The following is a 26,238-nucleotide window of genomic DNA, read 5'->3' as shown; positions in this document are numbered from 1 at the left end:
GAAGTTTTTTTTTAACAAACAAAACTGGACGACTTACAAGTAAGTCCTCCAATTTGACCAGAAGACTTACCCTTAAGTCTTCTAGGTCAACAGATCTGGAAAAAAATTCAATTTCATACCTTAAATTAGCGAGATGACTTCTTTAGCACACATAAGTCTTCTCCAACCACATAGAACCTCAAACGAAAGTAACCCACCAAGAATCATAAGCTTGAATGGTTCTATCAACCATAAAAAATTTATAATCAAAAACTTGAGTTTTTTGGATGAATATGGAGACAAAGTGAAAGAAATGTTGTTTTTAGTTCATAACAATTGAGAAAAAGAGAGTGTAAATCGATTTGAGATGCATTAAGAGCTTCAAATTGGTTGTTCATGGTGGTTAGGGTATTGATGTCAATGATAATCTTGTAAATACTTGAAAATGATGAGGTTGAGAGAATAAAAATGTCATTTTCGAAAAAAAAAAGAAAAAAAATTAATGGCATTTTCGTGAATAATGTAAACCTGTGGGGTGAAGAGGACAAAAAAAAATTCAAAAAAACATAAGTTAGTTTTGTATTTGACTTTGAGTTTTGAGTCAATTTTGCAAAAAACCCTCGTCCATATCCCCAAACTTTCATAATTGCACCCTGCAACTGTTGTGTTTCAACACGGAAGAGGGTTTCCAAATTATTGACATTATTTAGATATGTTGTTTGTGATAGTATATAATTGGTGTAACTGATATTTGTTGTTATTCTAGATCTGGTAAACCAAAGCATAATGGCACCATGGATATTGTATCCTAATTCGTTGACAAAGGATATGTTCATCTTTATTTCAACGCGAACCAAAGTCACTAGTCAATGTCACTGGCGAGTGAGAGGTAGCCCAAAGATAAAGTTGTGGATGCGTCAATCTCCTCACCACAGTCACGTGTCATGATCTCAATCGCTTAAAATATAGCCACGTCAGCAACTCCCAATCTCGTTTACTAATCATGGTCAACTTCGATCAGAAGAAGTACATTTGCACAGCCGAGCCGAAATAAAACCATAAGGAAAGAAATAAACAGAAAAAAAAACATTAAATTAGAAAAAAAAAAAGATATCAAATGGAGTCTCGGTTTCGTACTTGTACTCCCTCTTCTTCGATTGTTTTCTGAAGACAGAGGAGTCTGATTTGGTGGTGGTTTCCTTAGGGCTAATTCGGGTGCGAGACGAAGATGTCGTCGACCGGTAAGAAGAAAGGTTTCTCTGTGAACCCTAAAGATTACAAGCTTCTGGAAGAAGTTGGATACGGCGCTAGTGCTGTTGTCCATCGAGCTATCTATCTTCCTTCTCAACACGTCGTCGCTATCAAGTGTCTGGATCTCGATCGCTGCAACACCAATCTGGTCCGTATCGTAATCTGTTTTGTTTTTTATTTGATGATTAGAACTAATCATCTGATATATGTTTACAAGTTGTTTAATCATAACTTACTTTTTGATGTATTGTTTTTTTTTTTTTGGTTTTTGACTAGGATGATATAAGGAGGGAAGCTCAGACCATGAGTTTGATAGACCATCCAAACGTTATAAAGTCGTTTTGTTCATTTGCTGTCGACCATCACCTCTGGGTCGTCATGCCGTTCATGGCACAGGGCTCTTGCTTGCACCTCATGAAGGCAGCGTATCCAGATGGGTTTGAAGAGTCGGCTATATGTTGTATGTTGAAAGAAACGCTTAAAGCTCTTGATTATCTTCATAGGCAAGGGCATATTCACCGAGACGTTAAGGTCAGCTCTTAGCTTTAACTTGAAGTTGTTTCACACACTCAACTTTATGTCATGTATTGAAGAAAAAACCTTTCTTTCATGTTAGGCGGGGAACATACTTCTTGACAATACGGGGGAGGTTAAGCTCGGTGATTTTGGTGTCTCTGCGTGCTTGTTTGACAGTGGAGATAGGCAACGTGCAAGAAACACATTTGTTGGTACCCCTTGCTGGTTGGTTTTTTGTAGTTTGGTCTCATTTCGCTTCACTGTTTCTCTCTGCCTTGATTATTGAACCAAGTAATTATCTTGTTTCTGGTTGTAGGATGGCACCCGAAGTCTTGCAGCCAGGAAGTGGATACAATTCAAAGTGAGTTTATACCTTTGACAACAAGTACCAGATACAATACTATACGTTGATTTTGGTTCTGTATCTTCCTAACAGGGCTGATATATGGTCTTTTGGAATAACTGCTTTGGAGTTGGCTCATGGTCATGCACCTTTCTCAAAATATCCCCCCATGAAGGTACTCAATACTTTTCATATGTGTATTGACAGCAGATCTTATTCCTATTTTTCTTTTTCTTTTCACCGTAACAGGTACTATTAATGACTATTCAAAACGCGCCGCCTGGCCTTGATTACGACCGTGACAAGAAGTTTTCAAAGGTATTTGTGTTCTTTCTAGGTAGATTCTTGATGTTATCTTCCCTTTGTTCTAATTTGAAGATGTTCAGCTGTGACCAGTCCTTTAAAGAGATGGTAGCATTGTGTCTGGTGAAAGATCAAACAAAAAGGCCAACCGCTGAAAAGTTGTTGAAACACTCGTTTTTCAAGAATGCAAAGCCTCCAGAGATTTGTGTCAAAAAGTTATTTGTTAATTTGCCGCCTCTCTGGACACGAGTTAAAACTCTTCAGGTTCGGGCATGATTTCATCTTCTTCGAGCTTGTTTTGCTCGTCGTGTTCTCCGACTCTGATTGATAAGAGTTGTCTAATGACAGGACAAGGACGCTGCACAGCTTGCTTTGAAAGGAATTGCCTCTGCCGACCAGGATGCTATATCACAGGTAACAAATGTTTGAAATTTTATGACTCAAAGAGTCGAAATTGAACAGAGTTACTTTTCATGTCAGAGTGAATACCAAAGAGGAGTAAGTGCGTGGAACTTCAATGTTGAAGATTTGAAAGAACAAGCATCTTTGGTAAGCTATGTTTTAAATTGTATGACCAATGGTCTCCATGTATTAATCATGTGGTCACATTCTTGTTTTGTGTGAAACAGCTAGATGATGATGACAGTCTAGCAGAAAGTAGGGAAGAAGATGAACTTTTTGGCGAACAGAACATGAAAGCAAAGGAAAAGCTTTCGAATCCTGAGGTTGAAGAACAAACTGAAACGAGACCAAGTCCAGAGCATAACGTTCCACAGGGAAAGGCTCAGCCAGTGAGACGCCAGACTCAAAGTGGACCACTTTCACCCGGTACTTTGTTAACTAATTCGGATTCAGAGAAGGGCCATGGTTACTATTTAAGGTTTGCCATTAGCTAAATTATTATTGTTTCTAGAGATCATTGGATTCTACAAATCAGAACTGCTTCTCCTTTCTCTCTGAAATTTTTAAATGATCCAACTTGAAAGTGTCCTATCTGCTAGGCCTGAGAGTGTACGCCAGGCAGCACCATCAGCCCAGAGGGCACCCAGCTTCAGCGGTCCACTGAATCTTCCAAACCGTGCTTCAGCAAACAGTTTTTCAGCTCCTATCAAATCTTCTGGAGGTGAGGAAGTGCATTTTCAGCATGCAGCTTATTATGTTTGTTGCAGTTAACTTAAGAGTGGTTTGTCCATCTTGAATAGGCTTTCGTGATTCTATGGATGACAAGTCGAAGACTAGTGTCGTTCAAATCAAAGGAAGATTTCAAGTAACATCAGAGAACTTAGATCTTGCAAGGGTGTGTTTATGACCTTTTCCTACTCTACATTATCAGTAGGCTGATGATTCTCGTTGCCTGAGCTTTACTTGGTTACTCATACTCTTTAATCTGCAGGCATCCCCTCTCAGAAAATCTGCCAGTGTTGGGAACTGGATACTCGAATCTAAAATGGTCAGTTTACTACAACAAGACTTGTATTGATCAGCAGAATGTCTGTTTCCTAACAATAACATTCTTGTTTTCCCCAAAGCAACAGCCAACGGGTCAGCCCATCAAGGAGTTAAGTAGTCATCCTGTGTCTCCCTCATTCATCATGCCTCAACTTCAAAATCTGTTACAGCAGAATTTAATACAACAGGTATGGTGAAAAAAAGAAGAAAATATGCATCGAGACATGAGTTTGTTTTGATGATCGTACATCTCTCAATTTTGTTTTGTCTTTATGTATTTCAGGATCTTTTAATTAATCTACTGAATAGCTTACAAGCTGGTGAGGCAACAGATGGTAAGATAAGAGACGTGTTTGATGTATGGCGACAGATAGTTTAACTCTCGTTCTTGTTATAGGCTCACAAAATGGAAAGTTGCCACCTTTGCCTCGAGGATCTGACAGCAATGGAGCCGTAAGTTGATGTTCTTGGACTCTTATGCAGTCTTAAAATCACGTCCTTGACATTCTCTGCTTTGTGTTGGACAGGTTAATGAGCCCACATCTTCCGAGAGGGAAAGGCTACTACTTAACAAGATCTCTGAACTTCGGGCTAGGTCGTTCCTAATCAAACCTTTCTTTATAGAGATAAATTGTGTAGTCAGTCTTTACTAATTATATTGCCTATAAAATATCAATTTATTTAGGATGAAAGAGTTGACAGAAGAACTTGAAGAAGAGAAATCAAAAGCCACCCGAGTAAGTTAACAACACTAGTCTTCCCTTTAAACATCACATCATCAAGTGATTCAAAGAAACTGCTAGTTATAGAAACTCAAAATAAAAATAAAACTCACATCAATCATGTCTTGTGTTTATCTACAGCTGCAGCAGAGATTGAAATCAGTTACAAGTCAATTGTAGCCTGTTGGCCAGAACACTGAGCTACTCAGAAGTGAAGTACATTTTGTACACTACACAAGTACCAGAGGAGGACATATTTGGTTCTGTTTTGTGCGCAGAAGCGGACATCATCGGCCGTATAGAGAATAAATGGAGAAGAAAGCTCCTTTGTCATATTGTAACCAAAATATAGGCTCTATGTTTTCGTGGATTGTAAATGAAACTTAATTTACATGTATTTGTATTGTATCCACCAGATTCTTTTAGTAATAATCTCATCTAGTGATATATAAACAGATCTATATATATAAAGAAGAGTTGTTTCTCTCCTGTTGACACGTCAGACGCCACGTCATAAATAGAAGTTCTGCTGCGTTGACACGTCGGATCCGCACTGTTTCACTAAAACGTGATTATATGGGTTCGGGCTTCACGGTATGCGTCATCATGCTTCTACGGCCCATCGACCACAAGCTTCTACAGAAACCCTCATCAAATGCTCTCTTTCGTGTTCTTCGTCTCTTCTCGATCGGCGGAGACGGTGACGATCCAATATCTGTAACGGAAGGTGTTGTGGAACTCAACCTATTAAAAGGTAAGCCTTCAACCCTTTAGCACCATCCTCACAATTCTTAATATTTCTAACCCATCAATCGTTCTCTCTGATTTGTAGGCTTGCCGCTGTTCTTCAACAATCATGGGTAAAGGTCCAGGACTCCACACTGAGATGGAAAAAGGCCAGAGGTATTCAGAAACAAACAAAGTCACGGTTAACGAGCTTCTTCTGATTCGTTTTCACCTTCGATTTAGTGATATCTGTTTCGTTGCTTTCTATATGATAATGAATGGGTCACTCATTGAAAGTTATTCTTCTTACTTTGTAAGAGATTCTTCTTACTTTGTGTCGGAATAAAGCTTTGCGCTTTCTGTGATGATTAGTCTTTGTTATAAGATTTCTTATTGAAAGTCAGGAACTCCCTTTCTTACTCCTATAAGTCTATCTCATCAAAGGTAATCAGGAAACTCCATTCTTCGATACCATCGACAATAAGACATGTGATGATTCTCCTCTGTTTTTTTTTTTTGCTTTTAGAATTGTGGGTTGTTTTAATCGGTGTTTGATATGCTTAAATTTTGATCCATTTACTCGGTTTTAATCACTTTGGATTCTGTTACTTTGAAATTGCAGGAAATGGGTTCTGCGAGAAAAGAGTACGAGTTTCTGAGTGAGATTGGGTTAAGCTCTCACAACCTTGGAAACCACGTTGGTGGTAAACGCCTAGAAAACGGACCTGTTGTTTCCACTTTGAATCCTGATAAGTTAGTGTTCTTTTTCTGTTTGTGTTTGATGTAGCAACCAAGTTCAAAACAAGAACTTCACTACTAATATCAAAGTTGCCTCTAATTCTTCTGTAAGCAACCATCATCTCATATCTTGTATTTAGAGATCATATAAGCTTTGCTTTTGACATGTCGCTTTCTGTTTTTATTTCAGATCCTTACCACTTTCACCTATGATTAGGATATCCCTGGATTGAAGGCAATCATTGTTAGCGCCAAGGTGCCTGACTAGAAATCTGCCAAGGTAAAAAACATAACTTTCATTTAAAGTTCATTAAATAGTTTTGTTATGTTATGGAATCTGTTTAACGAACCATTGTTTGTGTTTGTTCTCAGGTTGAGCTACAGAATCTGCAACCACATGCAGGCATCTGCACCAGTGTTGGATTGACAGCTAACCCCGTTGTCAACTTCTCCAGTGTGATTGGGACCAGTGTGTTGGCTCTTGGTACAGATGTGTCCTTCGACACAGAATCAGGCAACTTCAAACATTTCAATGCTGGTGTGAGTTTCAGTAAGGATGATTTGATTGCTTCTTTGACTCTGTAAGTGTCTGAACTTGAATAATTCAATCTCTACTTTCTGTTTTTGGGGTTTGATCTTTTCTTGAGTTGTGTTGTTCAACAGGAATGACAAAGGTGAGAGATTGAATGCACCGTACTACCACGTGGTTAACCCGTTGAATAACACAGTGGTTGGAGCTGAGGTGAACTACAACTTGAAGAGCCAAGTGAACTCGATAACTGTGAGAGCTCAGCACGCTCTTAGACCCATTGACAGCAGTGAAGGCAAGCGTGAACAATGCAGATATAGTCAACGCGCTGATCCAACACGAGTGGCATCCAAAGTCGTTCATCACTATCTTCGGAGAGGTTTACTCTAAGGCCATTGAGAAGAGAGTTAAGGTTGGGTTTGCTCTCGCTCTAATCTCTGTCTTCTAATCTTTTGGAACTAATCTCTGTCTGTTTTTTTCTTCTTTTAAAATTGTGAATTTCTTTTTTTTCTGCAAAATAATAAGTAAAAAAAAAATTATGAAATGATAGTCTTTGAAGATGAATCATACAAGTCCCTTCACATTAATATAATTTTTAAAACTCCTGCTTAAATGAATGAGTCCGACCTTAGCTTCATATGGTTTATTTGATAAAAGTTTGGATGATATGGTTTATTTGATAAAAGTTTTGATAAAACATGTGTATACTTAAATAATCAGTTCTAGATTGTTATGTTATTTTACTAACTTTAGAAAAAAAATTTGTAAATAGATTCGTTTTTATTATCTAAATCAATAGGTTTAAAAATGTATAGAAAAGTACCAACACATTCAAAAACAAATATATAAGAATGAGAAATAATTCATAATGTATGTGTTGAATATCAACTGTAGTTATAAGTATTTTTTATTTTTCTAATAAAATCTTTTTATTATTTTATTATACATTTGATTTCTATTAAGAACAACATAAATAATAAAAAAAATTAAAATTATTTTTAGTTTAGAGTAAACTGCATATTTTTACACGTATATAAAAATATATTATATCTTTAATTAATCTTCACTTACTTAAAAAGATTAATATTGACATATATAAGTTAATAACAACACCAATTATAATAATTGATGTTAAAACAAATATTTTGTATCATTTATTAATAACTGTCTCAAACTGAAATCATTTGTTTCTTTGGTACTATTTATATGAGGTAATATGATCCTTTTTTGTATCATACATCTTTTGCAAATGCAAATCTAAACCACAAACTATAAAATTATACAAAAAATAATAATATAGATCAAAAATAAAATATATCCCGCCCGTAAGGCGGGCCGACCCTAGTTTGTTCTAAAAGAAAGCTTTCAGTTCAATTAGTTATGCCAAAGATAAATTCATATTCTGCAAAAGTTACCAAAAATTTACAATATAAGTACAAAAATTATAAAATTGTAAGTAAGAAGAGAAGAGAGAAATTGGGTGTGTCGCAATTATATACTATAGATAGGATATATAAATAATTACTATATCTAACATATATAATAGAACTAATAATTCCAAAACAAGCATTTTATGACACATTGCAAAGTAACATTCAAAATGCATCATACAAGTATTTATGTTTTTAATAATTGCATTTTAAACCAAGAGTATTGAGGATAATGCATTTAATAGTTATACATTAATTATAATTAGATATAAATTGTATAAATTATTTGTTTTATAAAAAAGTGTGAAAATAATATTTTTCGGTGAAACAAAAGATGTGCGGAAGAAAAAAAAAAGAAAAAAAAAACGATGATTGAAAATTCAAGATTCTTAATTTACAAAAAAAAAAAAAAAAAAAAATCAAGATTCTTCTCTCTTCGTTCTTCCTCTCGCGTGTGGGTATAAATACTCTTTTTCTTTAACGGAAGAAAAGAAAAAAAGAAGCTTTTTTTTTTTTGCTCTCTCTCTGAAAGTTTACACTTGTGCTCACTCGCGTATACATATATACTTGGGATTGTCACACCTCTCACAAATTTCTCTGTTGCGGTCATCGCTGGCTGGTGGAAGATGACGATCCCAAACTCGACAGTTCCCGAGGAAGAGAGACGTATCGTTACGGAGCTGACCTCCAAGTCGAACAAGGAAAGCGACTCCTTTTTCTCCGTCTCCAAAAGGTCTCTCTCTCTCTCTCTCTCTTCCTCCATTGATTCCAAATCTTGAATTCTTCTCTCTGCTTTGCAGCTGGTACTCAAGCTGGGAGAGATACGTTGAGCAACCAAGCGAAGCTCCGAGGCCTGGACCCATCAATAACCATCACATCATCGAAACTACTACTACTAGTGATCATCCTCCACAGCTCCGTAGGTTTCTCGTCGAAGGGAAAGACTACGTTCTTGTTCCTCAACAAGTTTGGAATAGACTCTTTCAATGGTGAGTCGTGAGACTCTTTCTTTAATCTTCTTGTTGGTTGTTTGATCAGATGTTATAATCTTTTGCAGGTATGAAGGAGGTCCTCAAATACGAGGGGACTTGATCTCTTTCTTTCTGTCGTCAGATGAGAACGATGGAGACGATCTATCTAGTATATGGTTGGCAAAACAGGTATATATGCTTAATTAAACCCTCTGCGTTTTCCTCTTTGGTGTTCCTTCCTTACGTTACGTGGGTGGTGTTGACAGGCCTCTGTAAGGGAGCTTTATGATAAGGTTTGTGCTATGAAAAATGTATCTCAAGAAAAGGTAAGTGTTTCATTCTCTCTATTTAGTTTTTTTTTAGCTGCGCTTCAGATTTGATGTGTGTGTGTGTGTATAATAAGCAGGCTCGCATCTGGGATTACACCTGTATGAGTAAAGTCAAGCTCTTGAATCCTTTATCTGACAAGACCCTGGAAGAGTCTGGCTTTCTCAAGGATCAAGATGTAACTATCCTTTGTTATCGCTTGTTTTACTACAATCTGTCTATAGAATTATTCTTTCCTGACTAATCACACTCTATTATTCAATGCAGATTCTCCTTGAAGTTGCTGAGTCTTCTTCTTCTTCTTCTTCTTATTCTCTGGAACCTCCAGGATTAGCAGGACTTGTTAATTTGGGAAACACCTGCTATATGAATAGCGCTCTTCAGTGTTTGGCACACACACCTCCCATACTTGACTACTTCTTGCAAGATAATCCTTTGGGGATGTCTGTAAGTGTTTTGATCATTTAATGTCTTCTTCCTCAGTCACACACACGTTCTTAATAATGATTTGTAAACACATTCAGGGTGAGCTTGCTAAGGCGTTTGGTGAACTGTTGAAGGATTTATGGTCGCCAGGAAGAAAAATAGTTGCACCAAGTTTTTTCAAGACAAAACTAGAAACATATGCTCCACAGTTTAGTGGTAACATGGAACAGGATTCTCATGTTAGTCATTTCCTCTAATGTGCATAATTGAGCTAATTGTTGTATATGGTCTGGCATGTATTTTGACAGTTAAAGAATGTTGTTTCAGGAACTGCTTGTTAGCTTATTAGGAGGGCTGCACACTGTACTCAAAGACTCTGACAATGATTCTGTAATAGCTAATGCCTTCCAAGTAAGTGTATCTCTTTCTGTTTCTTAATCTCTTTCTTCCATTGCATGTTAATCTAATCTCATTGTTATGTTCCTCACCATATGATTACTTTCAGGGTCATTGGAAGTCAACTCTGGTTTGTCCAGTTTGTGGAAAAAAGTTAATCAGTTTTGACCCTTTCAAGTGCATGGATTTACTTTTGCCACTCACGCGGTCAATAACAGTTACGGTGTTTTCTAGCGATGGAAGTCATCCTCCGGTGCCGTACACTGTAAAAGTGCCTAAAGAACGATCATGTGGAGATCTTATTACTGCATTACGTACTGCTTGTTGCTTAACTGATGATGAGACCCTTTTACTTGCAAAGGTATGACTCTTTACACGTTCCTTTTTGCTGAGATCTCTCTCTAATCTGTGATATTTCCCTCCCTCTCAGGTACATGAGCACAAGATCTCTAGATATTTTGAGAATCCCCTGGAGTCGCTGAGTGCGATAAGAGATGAGGACCATATTGTGGCGTATCGGATGAATCAGACGCAGAAAGAATCAGGAAAAGCAAAACTTGAAATCCTTCATGGAAGGTGATCGATCTTGCTGGTTTTATTTGTTACCATAAAACTTGAAACTTGATTCAGCTTTATTGGTCCATAACTCATGAACTTCACAGGGCTGTTAATGGTAGAAGAGACTTGAAGCTTTTTGGAACTCCGTTTGTCACTTGTGTCAACACAGAGCCACTAAGTGAATCTGACATTGATGCAGTAATCTCTGGGTTTCTCTTCCCGCTACAAAGGGTTCAAGCCTCATCTAAGATTCATAACGGAAGAGAAAATGGCCACCTTCCTCATGCTGCTGCTGCTGCTGACGATGCATCTGATAGAGGAGAGTTATCTTTCAGGATCTTTTTGACAGATGAGGGTTACGTGAACTTCAAACCATTTCAGTCTGATTCTTCTGTGAACCCTGGTTTAGTCACAAGGATTCTGGTCGAGTGGAATAACGATGAGCATGAGAAGTATGATGCCAGCCACTTACGTGACCTTCCAGAAGTGTATAGAACAAGTTTCTCTGCAGAGAAGACAAAGCAAGAAGCGATGTCTCTGCTCTCTTGTTTGGAGGCATTTTTAGCAGAAGCATCTCTAGGACTGGATAACATGTGGTAATAGCACTCTCTCGTCCCTTGAACTTGTGGTTTGCATAAAGCTGGTCTTTATTCAGTTGAAGCTTACCCTTCTGAACCTGCAGGAAATGTCCGAAATGCGATGTGTACAGGCAAGCTAACAAAAAGCTTGACCTCTGGAAGCTGCCAGATATTCTCGTGTTCCAGTTACAACGGTTGAGGACTAGCAAATATTTCTTCAGGAAGATGGATACGTTTGTGAATTTCCCAATTAACGATCTAGACTTGAGCAAGTACGTGAAAAACGAAGATGGCGAGTCATACTTGTATCAGCTGTATGCAGTGACCAACCATCACGGTGGAGTTGATGGTGCCCACTACACTGCCTACGCTAAGGTCGCTGACTTGATTTATATATCTCACTTTCTTTTTAGCCGCTGACTTGATTTATATATCTCACTTTCTATTTACTTGTGTGCTTCCTGATGACTCCTTTATCTAATCTATATATTGTTCCTGCAGCTGAATGATGACAACAAGTGGTATCATTTCGACGACAGTAATGTTTCCCCCATGAAGGAATCTGAGGTCGAAAGCTCAGCGGCCTATCTTCTGTTCTACCGAAGAGTTGGAAGTGAAACAAAGACGCAATCAGCTTAGACCGATATGGATTAGTCAAGACTCAACTCTTATAATGGGAACATAGGTCTATCTCGCTCTGTTCTTTCTTAGTTCAAGCTGGTGGTTCGGTTTAGGAGCTCTGCTTCAGTTTATATGATGTTTTGGCAGATCTCTGTGGAATTTGGTGGGTTTAGGGAACATTTGTTTCTAGTTAGGGAATTTTCTGGATAGTGAGTCAAGAGATGAACAGATTTTTAGAGGAGTTGAGAGAGAAGAGTTTGTGAAGCAACCTTTGTCAATATTGTAGTATGTTACACACTCTTAACTAAGATCTCTCTTCTTCGGAACATACTTGGAAACTGTTATGTTGTAGATTGTGATTTGTGAACATCACATTTGATGCCCTTATGATTGTCTGATAGTATTGATGCGCTTATGATTGTGATGATCTTATTGATGCGCTAATGAGGAAAATATAATGTGAATTTATCACTAGCAAAATAACAGACGTTCATTCAAATTTTATCTGTTCTTGTCTGAAAAGATTATGGAGTAAGTCCAAAACATAATAAAGTTTGTTGAGTATGTTTGTTATCCAAGGTCATTTGCACAGAGGTTGATGGTTTCCATATTTGATACACCTTTCAAGCCTACATGTATAATAGTACATCATCGACATGTAAAAATTATATTTCGATAAGAGATATTATTGGACAGGACTTGGGTTCACCCCTGTGGTAAACCTTTAAATTCACCACTTGATTTATAAACAATTAAAGTGACATATAGATAACTAAATAAAAAATATTAAATATATTTAAAAATAGCTAAAAAAGAATAATGTCAATTTTAAACCTTAAATCTTAATTTCTAAATCCTAAACACTAAATCTTAAATCCAAATCCTATACCCTAAACTCAAATCCTAAACCCTAAACCCAAATCCTAAACTCTAAATTCAAATCCTAGACTTTAAAACCAAACCGTAGACTTTAAATCTAAACCCTAGATCCAAATGCTAGACCCTAAACCCAAACCGTATACCCTAAAACCAAATTCTAAACCCTAAACCCAAACCGTAAATCCCGAAGAATTACTACATAATTTTGTCTAGGATTTAGGATTTGGGTTTAGAGTATACGGTTTGGGTTTAGGGTATATGATTTGGGTTTAGGGTATAGAGTTTAGATTTAGGGTTCACGGCTTGGGTTTAGGGTTTAGAATTTGAGTTTAGAGTATACAGTTTGGGTTTATGATCTAGCATTTGGATATAGGATTTGGGTTTAGGGTCTAGGATTTTGGTTTAGGGTTTAGGATTTGGGTTTAGGGTTTAAGATTTGAGTTTAGGTATAGGGTTTGGATTTAGAAATTAATGTTTAGGGTTTGGATTTAGAAATTAATGTTTAGGGTTTAGAAATTAAGATTTCGGATTTAGAATTCACATTATTTTTTTTAACTATTTGAAAATATATTTAATAGTTTTTATTTAATTATCCACATGTCAATTTGATTGGTTATAAATCAAGTGGTGAATTTAAAGGTTCATCCCATGGAGTGAACCCAAGTCCTGTCCGATATTATTGGTCAACTAAATTTTTTTGAGATTAAGTCAAAAAAAAATTCTTTGAAATGACATGCGCACATCAAAAGTTATAAACACCACATGCATGTGTTTGGTGTTCACAACTCTCGGTCACCGAACACTTTGGCTAGCCTTAGGCTGCATGTCTAGATCATCTGACTGTCTTTGAATTCGTTTTAAGGAATTGGCTGAACTGACTGAGTTATCCGTCAAACTGTATAATGTTATCTTCCAGTCATCTGTGGTTAATTTGGCCATTGACGATTCATGGATGTTACTATGATGATCAATAAAGAAACATGGAAATATAAAGTTTTTTTTTTATTAACCTGGGGTATCCCGGACCTATGAAAGGACCCAGACTAATCCGTAAGGAGAGATGCAGTCCACGGATAGACCCTCTCTCCGGATATGCAAATGGATCCTAAAGCATTGACTCATATCCGTATTGGTGTCCAGAAATCATGACTTTGTTCTTTCAAGTAGGGTTCGAATTCGCAATCTGGGTGCAGGAAAGAGTCTGTCTTTACCATTGGAAATATAAAGTTTTCATTTTTTTCTTCTAAATATGTATATCTTCTTATTGAGTAAATGTAAAATTTTAATTTTAATAGCTAACTAGATTTTGATTTGCGCTTTTAAAGAACGAGATTTATTTTTTATATTACTAATAGATCTAATAGATATAATTTGCGGACCCAGACTAATCCGCAAGGGAAGATGCAGCCCACGGATAGACCCTCTCTCCGGGTATGCAAATGAGTCCTAAAGTATGGATTCATATCCGTATTGGTGTCCAGAAATCATGACTTTGTTCTTTCAAGTAGAGTTCGAACTCGCAACCTGGGTGCAGGAAAGAGTCCGTCTTTACCATTGGAAATATAAAGTTTTCATTTTTTTTCTAAATATATATATCTTCTTATTGAGTAAATGTAAAATTTTAATTTTAATAGCTAACTAGATTTTGATTTGCGATTTTAAAGAACGAGATTTATTTTTTATATTTCTAATAGATATAATATGGGTGATAGGTTGGTATTTATATCCGCTATTTAATTTTATTTATTTTTAAATCAATAAACACCCATCATGATATAATTTTATTTTTAAAAGTTAAAACTTATGTCAAATTTCTATTGATTTTTTTAAATCATGATTTAACTTTATTTTTAAACTTCAACAAAAAAAATTAAAGAAAAAAATTCTATGCACTTTAAGGAATGGTAAAAATATTATATGTACGACTAACTCACATATTTATGTATGGTTAATTTAAGTAAGAGATGAGTGCAGAACAAACTTGTATTTAAAACACATCATTGTCGTGTGTTTCTTTATAGTAGGTATTAATTAGTTGAATATATGAGATAATAGAATATATGGGAATAACTTATTTCTAAATGCTACAATAATAAATGCTACAGTAATTATTTTAGATTTCGGTAGATATTGATTAAAAATATAATTAATAAATATAAGAATGGCATGGCAATGTAATTTATCTTCAAAAGGTAAGACAGAATCATATAAGGGATTAATAATATAGATGTTCCTTAATGACATTACATAAAACTTACAAATTTTCCTAACAGAAAATGTAAAGTTTCGTGTTGAAAAATGTAAAATTTACAAAAGAAATGAAATATTTCGCTTATATATAACACTATGACTATATGTAATTTGCATCCTAGAAAAAAAATATAAAGAAAACAGACACTATGTGGCCTTTTTACGTGTTCGGGATCATAGTTAGCGCAACTTTGATCGTCGTTATGCTAATGTATTATCTATGGGATTGCTTTCACGCAGACGGAGAAAAGATTAGCCCGTCTAATCCGTAACTATTTCTACTTATTTTATGTGTTTCCTCTATTTTATATTTGTTTTTTTTTTCAAGTTTATTATAGGAATTCTTATATGATGAAGCTTTTAAATAAGTATTATATGGAATAATCAATGTTTACGAACAATATTTTCTATTATATTTCTGTTTAATGATATTATAAACTCTGTTCTGCATATTCTAATTGGTATTTTTGAATGATTTTGTTTACATGATTGCGTTTATACTCTGCATATGATTCAAAATTATGATGTGAGAGCCGTTGTTTTAGAGGAAATAAATATAGCTCCAATCGTTTCCTATTCTAGCTGTTCCTCCAATCGAAGTTTCTCACGTTTTGATGTGAGACCCGAGTAATCTTCATGCACTCCATAGTTCTTGGCTTCCATCCTCTCTATCTCAATAAGCTCTACTTCATCACAGACACGAGAACCCTTTACTGACCTGAATATTACCCAAAAGAAAAAAAAAGACACCGACCTCACTTTATTCTGGCAAGCTGTTAAGGGTGTTAGTTACTTTCGTCGTAAAATCTCCTGCCATCATCAGAAGCCAACGTTGTTTGAAACATCCTATTAGAGTAAACCAAGAAGAAGACGTTCAAGAGTAAACCACCTTTCATCCACAAAATTTGGCATTTACATTCTATAGAAAAACTTACAGTGTGCTGAAGGGATGTGATGTTTCCTTTGAGTAACGAGTTACAAAGTAACGAGTAAGCAAGACTGACGAAACAACTCAAATTAAAATTCATTTACCAGTTGTAGAATAAGGCAGTTGCGTAATATTAAAGTCTTGAGTGGAGTCTCTTTGTAGTTATGTCCCAAATCCCTACCAACAATATTTTCGTGATGTGTAAAGGTCTCCCAAATAAGGACTTTTGGAAGAAATGGGACTACATATTAACATTTTGTAATTGCACCTCAAGAAACGACCCTTGATTGTAGGGGATCTGGACAAATTTAGGTAATTCAGTTTTCGAGAGCTTGCATATTATGAGCGTTAAGATAAGTTAAGGTGGGAGAGTTGGTCGCAAACTCTTATCAAGTGCGAACCTGTTTTAGTAGTCACGGTACCTGTTACACAAACATTTTTTTTTATTATATTTGAATATTAAACCTTAACTTATATTGAGATTGGATATGCCAGTCAAAAACTTTAGGTATATTTTTTTTGTCAACAAACTTTAGATATATATATATATATATTTTAGGTATAGTAATCAGACGATATGCCATGAGTTGAGGTACAAAAAGTATATTGATTATAAGCACTGAAAATGCCAAAGCAGCTTGATCCAAATATTTTCCTTTACCACCATAAGTCATTACAGCACAACCTTGATAGAGGAAGAAGAGTTTCAAAACTTAGGGTATCTCTTATTTTCTACTTTAAAACAAATTTTAGAGTAAAAGTATTTTAATGATATCTTATTTTTCACTCTATAATATAATGAAAAATAAATTTACTCCAAATAATAGTAATTTGGTTTTTATTTGTTGATCACTTTATTTTTTACACTAAAATAGAATACAATTGAAGTAAACTTCAACTCTATTATAGAGTTATTCTATTTTAGAGTAAAAAATAGAACAAACCATTCGAGATGTCTTATAGTGATACTTGAAAAACAAACTATGGGTCCTTTATATAAATACGAGTTTCATCATGTAGAATGCATGTCATTTTATCCTTGTAGAGATGAACCACAGAAAATCATCTAATTCCTTTGGACAAAACAAAGCCCACATACACCAAACTGCTTCACTCACAAGTAAAATAATCGGTTATTTCGTGGATATAGGACAAATTTCATAATAATTTGTAGATTTAGTCACAAAAAATTCACAAAAACCGTGGCTATACGTTCGTCGCCAGTTCAAATCATATCTAACTATAACCAAAAGCTTTGATTAATTTTGCTTCGATGCATGGCTAAACAATGCCACTATCACAAATTTTAGTGGCTATTCTTACCATGTTTTGACACAATCAATATCATGGATAATTAATTAGCTACAAAACGACATGAAATATTCATGGGCAGTTTAGCCACATTTTGTTACGATTTGTTTCGTGGATATTTAACTACGAAATTGTTACATTTACTTTTTGTGTAATTTAGATACAAAGTTGATCGTGAAAAAAATGCTGATTTTTACCGTGATGAGTTGCAGGTTGGAATGAGAGAATGAGGATATTGATGGCCTAATTTTTTGGCTCTCTTTTCCTGCTTTTGGAGATAAACTAAGGTTTCCTTTCTCTACTTTTAGATATTCTTAGGTAACTTTAAACTTTCACGATTTGGACTTAGCTCTTTGCCTCTTTAAATGTGTGATTGTTGAAAAGAGACATACTGTACAATCAAAATGTTTGATGGACTGTTTAATGATTGGAAACAAATATATCAAGCATTGGGTTTGACCCTTTGTGTTTTGATTTGATTTTTACAGGATTTAACTAATTAACTAAATATAATCGAAGTAACTGATAATAACCAAAATTAATCAGACATTACTGATTTCAGATAAATTTATAATAATTTTTGGCTATTTTTGAGATTTACTTAATTCTGAAAATAACCGACTTCCGAACCGAATATTGCAAATGGTTATTTTGGAATTATTATTACAAATTTGGCTTAGGAAAACCTAAATCGCAGGACTGGTTTACATCATAATTTACAAAACCGTTGGGTTTTGTTAAAGCGAGCACTTTGTCTGTTCCCATCTTTCTAAAATCGTAGTGCGTTTAACTTATGTAACCATCTTTTTAATCGTGGTTCAGACTACTTCAACATTGCGTACAACTCATATAACCACATAATGTTAGACTGAGCAGGAATCAACTCAACTTGCTCTGTTGCAATAAAACTTGACTTTTAGTTGACCAAGTACTCATCTTGATTAGTTACAAAAAAAAAGTATTCATCTTGATAATGATATATTCTTTATATATCTTTTGTTTTAGCTACTTGGGTTTGATTAATAACTTTTGTACAATCATATGAATATTGGCAACAATTTCAAGAAATGGAAAACACGTCCTTTACGAGAGCATCTATATAAATGATTATTCACTTCATAATAGGTTTCATCTCTTTCTCTCTCTCTCTCCGACCTAAAGTTTGGAATGACGAATTACAGAACATCAATTTTTGTGGTACTAAGTCTGATAATATTTCTCAACGGGCAGAGCATTTTTGTTGCACGAGCCGTAGCTGAGAGCAAGGTATTTCATAAATCATCGAAGTTCAAATTTTTTAAGTTGACAACATAAGCAGAAACCAATTGCCAAACAAAGTTGGTTCTTTTGTAATGATCAATAGGTTCATATAGTATATTTGGGTGAAAAACAACATGATGATCCTGAGTTTGTCACAGAATCTCACCATCAGATGTTATGTTCACTTCTTGGAAGGTGTGTAAAATGTACTTTCTCTTTCTCAATGATGGTAATGTGTCAAAGTGTTACACAAATGTCTTGTGGTTTGTTCCCTTGATTACAGTAAAGAGGATGCCCATGGTTCAATGGTATACAGTTACCGACATGGCTTCTCAGGTTTTGCAGCCAAGCTTACCAAGTCCCAAGCCAAGAAAATAGCAGGTTCTCACTCTTAATCTCACATTTTCTTGCCATCTAAGGAATCAGAAGCCTATGTCTGCATATTGATTTTTTTCAACAAGACCATCTTATTTTTATTTTATTTTTCTTCCATTGCTAATGATCTTTGGCGACAGATTTGCCTGAAGTTGTGCATGTCATACCGGATAATTTCTACAAGCTTAAAACAACTCGGACTTGGGACTACTTAGGCCTTTCTGTCTCTAGTCCGAAGAATCTATTAAATGAAACTAACATGGGTGAACAAATTATCATCGGCATTATTGACACAGGTATGACTGTTTCTATTTACATTTCTTCTCTGATTATTATTACAGATTTCTCTAAATTTGTGTTGCTTTAGAGTCATCTTGTTAGCCTCTATATGATTTTTGATTGCAGGAGTATGGCCACTGGAAAGGAGGCTGTCAATCAGGAGAAATGTTCAACTCCTCTCACTGCAATAAAAAGCTCATAGGAGCAAAGTATTTCATCAATGGCTTTCTCGAAGAGAACAAAAGCTTCAACTCCACAGAATCACTTGACTTCATTTCCCCTAGAGACCTTAATGGTCATGGCACGCATGTTTCCACCATCGCGGCAGGTTCTTACGTGCATGACATAAGCTACAAGGGCCTAGCTGGAGGGACTGTGAGAGGTGGGGCACCAAATGCTCGTATAGCAATGTACAAAGGTTGTTGGTATCTGGATAATTTAGACATAACTACTTGTTCATCCGCTGACATTTTGAAAGCTATCGACGAGGCAATTCATGACGGGGTTGATGTTTTGTCTCTCTCTCTTGGCTCTGTGGTTCCTCTGCATGGAGAAACTGATATCCGCGATGGGATATCAACCGGAGCCTTCCATGCAGTCTTAAAGGGTATTACTGTTGTTTGTGCAGGTGGTAACTCTGGCCCAGAGGCTCAAACCGTGACAAACACGGCGCCTTGGATCATCACTGTCGCTGCAACTACTCTAGACCGGTCCTTTCCCACTCCTATTACCCTTGGAAACAATAAAGTCATACTGGTAACTTTATTGCACTGTCAAATTATATGTTTTCTCAACAAATTCTATAAAATATATTTTGATGATATGTTGTGTTTCAAAAAAAAAAGTGTTTCAAATAAAAATTTTGATGATATGTGTCTTATTTTGAGTTTGGTCACTATCTTGCAGGGTCAAGCAATGTACACAGGTCCAGAGCTTGGCTTCACTAATTTGGTTTACCCTGAGAGTCCAGGGATTAGCAAAGAAACCTTTAGTGGGTAATTTTCAAATCTTCAAAAAAATCTTGAAATACAAAGAAGATCAATTCTCTGACATCATACTGGTCCTTGTAATGCAGCACTTGTGAGGATCTTTCCTTGAATTCTAATCTTACAATGATGGGGAAAGTCGTCTTGTGTTTCACAACATCATCTTCTAGTGGTTCTGCATCAAGTGCTGCAGATTCTGTTAAGAAAGCTGGTGGTCTAGGTGTAATCATAGCAAAACACCCAGGCTCTGATCTCGAACCATGTTTAGATGATTTCCCTTGTGTTTCTGTTGACTACGAGCTTGGGACAGTTATACTTCTCTATATACGTTCCACAGGGTATTGAAAAGACTAAGAACTTCACCACTTATAATTAACAAGTAAAACAGTGTATATTTGAGACATTTCTCTGGTCTTGTGGTTTTGCAGATCTCCTGTTTTGAAAATAGGACAATCTAGAACACTTGTAGGACAGCCCGTTGGTACAAAGGTGGCAACTTTCTCGTCAAGAGGACCTAATTCAATTGCCCCTGCTATTCTCAAAGTATGTCAGAATCAGTTAAATTATTTTCCTCCAAAAAAGAATTGTTTATAAATCATATGAATGTCTGAACACAGCCGGATATAGCAGCACCAGGAGCTACCATATTGGCTGCTACAACAACCAATACCACCTTAAACGACGGAGGATTCATTATGCTGTCAGGAACATCAATGGCAACTCCTGTTATTTCAGGAGTTGTTGCACTTCTTAAAGCTCTCCATCCTGATTGGTCTCCCGCTGCCATTAGATCAGCTATTGTCACAACAGGTTCTTTATCTTCTTCATCTAATCAATCTATATATAGACCCATAAGAGCACAGCACACTAATCTCAAGAATCGTATTTAATTACTCTGCAGCTTGGAGAACAGATCCATCTGGAGAGCAGATTGATGCAGAAGGGTCGTCTAGGAAGCTAGCTGATCCGTTTGACTATGGTGGAGGCCTTGTGAATCCAGAGAAAGCTGTAAACCCAGGTCTTGTATATGACTTGGGCCTCGAAGATTATGTTCTCTACATGTGCTCTGTTGGCTACAACGACTCATCAATCTCTCAGCTTGTCGGTAAAAGTACAACCTGTTCAAATCCTAGACCATCGGTTCTTGATTTGAACTTACCTTCCATCACAATTCCAAACCTCAAAGAAGAAGTCACTCTCACAAGAACGGTCACTAATGTTGGACCGGTCAACTCGGTCTATAAAGTAAACGTCGAGCCACCATTGGGAGTTCAAGTGACGGTGATGCCAAAGAAGTTAATATTCAACTCTAAAACCAAAATGATCTCTTATCAAGTCACGGTCTCGACCAGCCACAAAATCAACACTGGTTTTTATTTTGGAAGCTTGACGTGGAGTGACTCTGTGCATAACGTTATAATCCCTTTGTCAGTGAGAACGCAAATTCTGCAGAATTACTATGATGAGAATTGAACAGAAAAATAAGTTGAGTGTGTATTTACACTTGTTGACGATGCATTAATTATGTTGTTTATCTATAGCATCAAAGTGACTGGTGCACGAAAGTTGCATTGGCATCATTAATTTATATGATTTTTTTACTTTCTAAGACACTTTTTGACTTATCAATTACATATACAGACACATTTTGCTGGTCAGGCACTTTATAGATGCATATTGTCTTTCATACCCTCAAGTAGACCAACTATCTCATCTAACTAAAGCTATCCCTAAACGAGAATCTTATAACTAAAGGCTAATTGTTTTTTTATCGAAAGTGACAAGTCAAATATTCTCTTTCCATTCCCGATTTCAAAACTCAAATCTACTTTTCTTTTCCTAAATTCCTAACCCTAATTTCGAATCTCTCTTATTCTTCCTTGAACCCAGATTTTTAAATTAATGTTTTGTTTACGTGATTCCTTCTCTGCTTCCCAATTTCGATTTCAAAATCACTTTTCCAATTTTGTAAACTCTAATTGCGATGATTGACTGTCATCTTCTTTCTTCCGTTGAAGAACAAGAAGAAATCTGAGGCGAAGAACATGATAAAATTAGAGTTGATGGGATAGCTGCTTCTCCCAAAATCAAACTCGAATCCAAATCTCTGTAGTGATTCAAGCTCTGATCCACCTATGCAATCTCAAGGTCGTAGCTTCCGATCCGGCCACGACCTCCTTCCTTGAAATCTCCATAGCCGTCGTGAGTCTTCAAGCTGTGCGCAGCTTTTCCTCATCGTCGAGCTCTCAGCTCGTGGTCGCCGTCTCCGTTGCACTGTAATAAAATTGTGGTTATTATCTATCTATGGCGATTGAAAGCCCCTGCTCTACGTTGTGACCGTCTTAATTTTTCTCTTTTAATTCCTTGCCACCGTTAAATCCTTCTCTGGTGTCAGTGGATGAGATAAACAGCACAGGTTCAGCTCTTTGTTGCCTCTGTCACGATGTGCCATTCAAGCTCTAGGATCAGCAGCACCGATGGATATGTTACATTGGGGTTTAGTCCGATGACTGCTCAGAGTTTGAAATCATCTTCTTTGATCCCATCAACTTCATTGAGATTTAATGATTTTTCTTTGGATAAAGTTTGATCATTTTGTAATTTAAGTTCATTCGTTTGGTGAAGGTTTGCTGATTTTTTGGGATTGGGAGACACTTTCAGAAGTATCATCTGTGCAGTTTCCATGAATGAAGATGTTCAAAGAGCACTTTCAGAAGCTACTTCGTCCTTGTTGATGCTGGTTCTTGCAAGGTAATATATGTTTATACTGCATCAGTTGCAAAACCTTTAGCTTGTTTTGTTTCTAAATTCAAAAACTCTAGATTGAAAAGGTAGTGCCTTTATAAGTGTGTGAAGCACATAGTTTTGTTTAGATGTGGAATTTGAGAAATCTGTGTATGTTTTTTCAGTGTGAATGTGGAAGCTCTGAAGATGGATAGTTTACATTGACTTTGTTTTCCTTTGGATTTTGTTTTTCATGGAATGGTAAACCTTTGAAAGTGTTTTGTTGACATGTCTTTATTCGTTGTGGTGTCTACTTAACGTATTGAGCCTCTTTTATCAAACAGATTATGCAACTTTAACTCATGTTATTGCAAATGAACAAATATATAGACCAAACTTCTAAACACATGCTAAAATCATGAGATATCATTATGTTGTCCACATCTATCTTATCCACATTTTCTAATCCGAAAATATTTATCTAGAATTTTCGATGTCCACATAACTTCTTATAAATGTTAAAATTGACTATATTTATATTAATATAGATCCTAAAACATATACAATACAAAATTGTGAGTTATAATTAAAAAAATTGAAGGTTTTATAGGTTTTATCCAATTCTTAAGTTCTAAAAAAATTGAAGGTTTTATAGACAATTTTTGCATCCACATTTACTTTGTCCGTGTCCACATCCACGAAACACAATTTCAGTAATTTAAAATTTTAAAATTTTAATAAAATATTTAACTATATCTATACGGATACCAAAATGAAAAGGAAAAAAATATATGCATTTTATATATATATTATATACGAATTTTTACATATCAGAAAACAAGAAAAATAATGTAACTCAGATAGTGTGTCCACGACCATAATCTCACCATGTCCACATCCATAACTTGATCACCTAACTCGTCCACATAGTGCATTCCTCACCATATCCACATCCATAACTTGATCACCTAATTCGTCCACATACTGCATTCGTATCAATCAAACACAAACAATTAACGCTTTCACATAGCTTTGGAACATAAAAAAGGTCCAGAAAAAAAAACACCAAGATCTGCTTTCAAAACTCTGTTTCTCCAACTACGCTTCTTACGATGAAAGATTAAAAGCCACATAAATGCACGTCACACTGTGTTCTTAAACCCATGCTTGCTCTGAACAAACCAAAACCGTTAGATCTTCTTTTAAAATTTTAATCCTATGGCCACAGTTAATTCCCACTTTCCCATATATCAATAAATATTAGTTACATAAACTATACATGCCTTTAGATAGTTACACGGCTGAAGGGTATATTGGTCCAAAACTTGCATCGATTTCTAAAAATGTGCCTCTCAGGCAAGAAGTGTCCTAACATGTTAAAAAAGAGGCAAAAGTGTCTTAAACTGTAACTCACTCAATTTATATTTTACGATTCTTTGTTTTTTATGTTTAATTAATGCATTTACTCGTGACAAAAAAAAATTAATGAATTTACTAAATCGAATTCTAACTAAGAAATATGATAATAATAATTAATAAACCTAACATATAATATTCATTGTTTTTTTATTTTATTATTTATGTGTAAGTTTGGAAATAATTAATAAATCTAGCTTTAAACAGTTATTTTTTTTTGAATGTTTGGATTTGATATTAATTAAAGAGGGGAGGTACATAACAAAATAAAACAAACCAAGGCAAAGCTTTCTACCACAAGGTAGTGAACATAAATGACAACTCGCAACACTCTAAATAAGAGTCAAATGCTGTTTCCATTCCTTTCTCTCGCAAGCCTATTATGTAGCCAAGATGGACCTCCCAATGCTAAGTAGGATTGGAACCTTCCATCTCTTAATACAATTCTTGCTATATTTCTTGCAATCCCATTTGCAGAGACGCTTTCAGTCTCAAATGCCACCATCACAAACTTGTCTTTGAGTTTTAGTACTTGATGGATTAAGTCTCTGTATCTTGGCCATTGTCTAGGAGATTTTAAAGCTTATATTACCTCCTTGTAGTCCGACGTAATGACCACCTTCGTCACTCCAAGGTCAGATAAACTATTAAGGGCCCAACTCACACACTGTAGCTCTGCTATCAGTCGATTAGGTGTGTTGATGATCGCATCTCGAGCATGGTGTGATACGTTCCCCGCCTCGTCTCTTGCTATCCAAGCAACTCCACTGTGCAGTACTTCATTGCGCCAGTTAGCGTGAACATTACATTTTATAACCCCCTCCTCTGGTGGCCGCCATGTCTCAACGTTGATCCTCTCCCCCGTATTCTGTACTGCAGGATAGTTAAGGACGAACCATTGTTCTACTTCCTGCATCATGTCGCTTAATGCTTTATCCTTTGAGACTTGTGTATCAGCATATAGAATGGAGTTTCTGTTCTTCCAGATTAGCCAAAGGATCCAAGGGATAGCTCGCGTTGTCACCTGGGACCGGCTCTTGTCCTCCATCATATTGAAAAGAGAAGTCATATTTTCCTCAAGAGATCGGAACAGAGTATCAACATGAAGAGGGCTTCCTGCCGCATACCAAATAGTAGCAGCTATTGGACATTGGAATAGGACATGATTAATCGTTTCTGTTCCTCGATTACACAATTTGCAGGTAGGGTTCACATCCAAACCTCTGCAATTAAGACGTTCAGCTACCGCAAGAGCTCCTGATACTACTCTCCAAAGGAACATTCAGATCTTTGGCAGGGTTGGAATTTTCCATATTCGTTTCTTCAAACCATTACGAATCTGTTCCTGCTGTGTGATCTCTCCCGCCATTACTGCTTTCTCCCGCACCAACATCTCATAGCCAGTTTTAACAGTATATGCTCCATGTCTTGTGTATGCCCAAATAAAGCAATCATCAGTTTCTCCTGGCCTCATTTGCTGAATTCTATGAATCTCATTAGGAGGAAATAGCTCCGCAAGTTTGTCATTATCCCAACCGCCTGAGCCATCTGTTAATGACGATACCTTGAGCATTACGTCAAAGAGAAGTTGGCGATTGATAGGCCTCCGAGGTGTCTCATCCAAAATCCACTTCTCTCCCCAGACATATGTATCTCTGCCATTCCCAATAGATTTGATGAGACCCTTCTGTAGTAATTCACGCCCAAACAGAATGCTTCTCCAAGCATAAGAAGGTCTATAACCTTGACCACAGTCTAGGAAGTCTTTGTTAGCATAGTATCTCCCTTTTTACACTTGCGCCAGAAGACTTTGAGGTTCGTTTAGCAACTTCCAAGCTTGTTTCTTTAAACAGTTGATGAACAATATTATTTTAAAATTTATGTGATTGTATTTTTATTATTTATAATAACTAAAAATAAAAGTCACACCACGGCTGATATAAAGCTTCCTTTTTTTGGGCTTAGAA

General features: G+C 36.0%; 3 protein-coding genes and 1 pseudogene across 6 annotated transcripts; all 4 read left to right on the top strand.

The window, feature by feature from the left end:
• The first annotated feature begins 1,027 nt into the window (after positions 1 to 1,027).
• Positions 1,028 to 5,051, top strand: LOC108843521 (serine/threonine-protein kinase BLUS1-like). Of its 3 annotated transcripts, none has more exons than XM_018616739.2 (19): positions 1,028 to 1,378; positions 1,507 to 1,761; positions 1,847 to 1,971; positions 2,063 to 2,107; positions 2,183 to 2,264; positions 2,339 to 2,407; positions 2,486 to 2,656; positions 2,741 to 2,806; positions 2,873 to 2,941; positions 3,022 to 3,272; positions 3,394 to 3,515; positions 3,595 to 3,689; positions 3,786 to 3,842; positions 3,922 to 4,029; positions 4,125 to 4,161; positions 4,239 to 4,294; positions 4,369 to 4,436; positions 4,527 to 4,578; positions 4,705 to 5,051. In XM_018616739.2, the coding sequence occupies exons 1-19, from the start codon at positions 1,208 to 1,210 to the stop codon at positions 4,741 to 4,743; spliced, it is 1,938 nt and encodes a 645-aa protein (XP_018472241.1). In that variant the 5' UTR covers positions 1,028 to 1,207; the 3' UTR covers positions 4,744 to 5,051. The 3 variants fall into 3 exon arrangements, with proteins under 3 accessions (XP_018472241.1, XP_018472239.1, XP_018472240.1); XM_018616737.2 differs by having other exon boundaries at positions 4,125 to 4,176; XM_018616738.2 differs by having other exon boundaries at positions 1,029 to 1,378; positions 3,928 to 4,029; positions 4,125 to 4,176.
• A 125-nt stretch (positions 5,052 to 5,176) lies between these two features.
• Positions 5,177 to 7,120, top strand: LOC108834323 (mitochondrial outer membrane protein porin 3-like; annotated as a pseudogene).
• A 1,366-nt stretch (positions 7,121 to 8,486) lies between these two features.
• On the top strand, positions 8,487 to 12,246 carry LOC108826320 (ubiquitin carboxyl-terminal hydrolase 10-like). The gene is made up of 13 exons (XM_018599707.2): positions 8,487 to 8,719; positions 8,787 to 8,975; positions 9,044 to 9,146; positions 9,224 to 9,283; positions 9,364 to 9,462; positions 9,552 to 9,731; positions 9,809 to 9,949; positions 10,038 to 10,121; positions 10,216 to 10,467; positions 10,537 to 10,682; positions 10,769 to 11,260; positions 11,347 to 11,617; positions 11,744 to 12,246. Exons 1-13 carry the CDS (start codon positions 8,613 to 8,615, stop codon positions 11,879 to 11,881), a joined length of 2,262 nt encoding a protein of 753 aa, XP_018455209.2. The 5' UTR covers positions 8,487 to 8,612; the 3' UTR covers positions 11,882 to 12,246.
• A 6,152-nt stretch (positions 12,247 to 18,398) lies between these two features.
• LOC108840528 (subtilisin-like protease SBT3.6) lies at positions 18,399 to 21,604 on the top strand. Of its 2 annotated transcripts, XM_018613355.1 has the most exons (10): positions 18,399 to 18,497; positions 18,595 to 18,686; positions 18,775 to 18,872; positions 19,007 to 19,221; positions 19,275 to 19,901; positions 20,052 to 20,140; positions 20,221 to 20,469; positions 20,560 to 20,674; positions 20,749 to 20,941; positions 21,033 to 21,604. In XM_018613355.1, the coding sequence occupies exons 1-10, from the start codon at positions 18,399 to 18,401 to the stop codon at positions 21,602 to 21,604; spliced, it is 2,349 nt and encodes a 782-aa protein (XP_018468857.1). The 2 variants fall into 2 exon arrangements, with proteins under 2 accessions (XP_018468857.1, XP_056849253.1); XM_056993273.1 differs by having other exon boundaries at positions 19,272 to 20,140.
• The last annotated feature ends 4,634 nt before the right edge of the window (positions 21,605 to 26,238 follow it).

Source organism: Raphanus sativus, chromosome 2, assembly GCF_000801105.2.
Source record: "Raphanus sativus cultivar WK10039 chromosome 2, ASM80110v3, whole genome shotgun sequence".
Lineage (NCBI taxonomy): Eukaryota > Viridiplantae > Streptophyta > Magnoliopsida > Brassicales > Brassicaceae > Raphanus > Raphanus sativus.
This window is presented reverse-complemented; position numbering and strand designations above follow the sequence as displayed.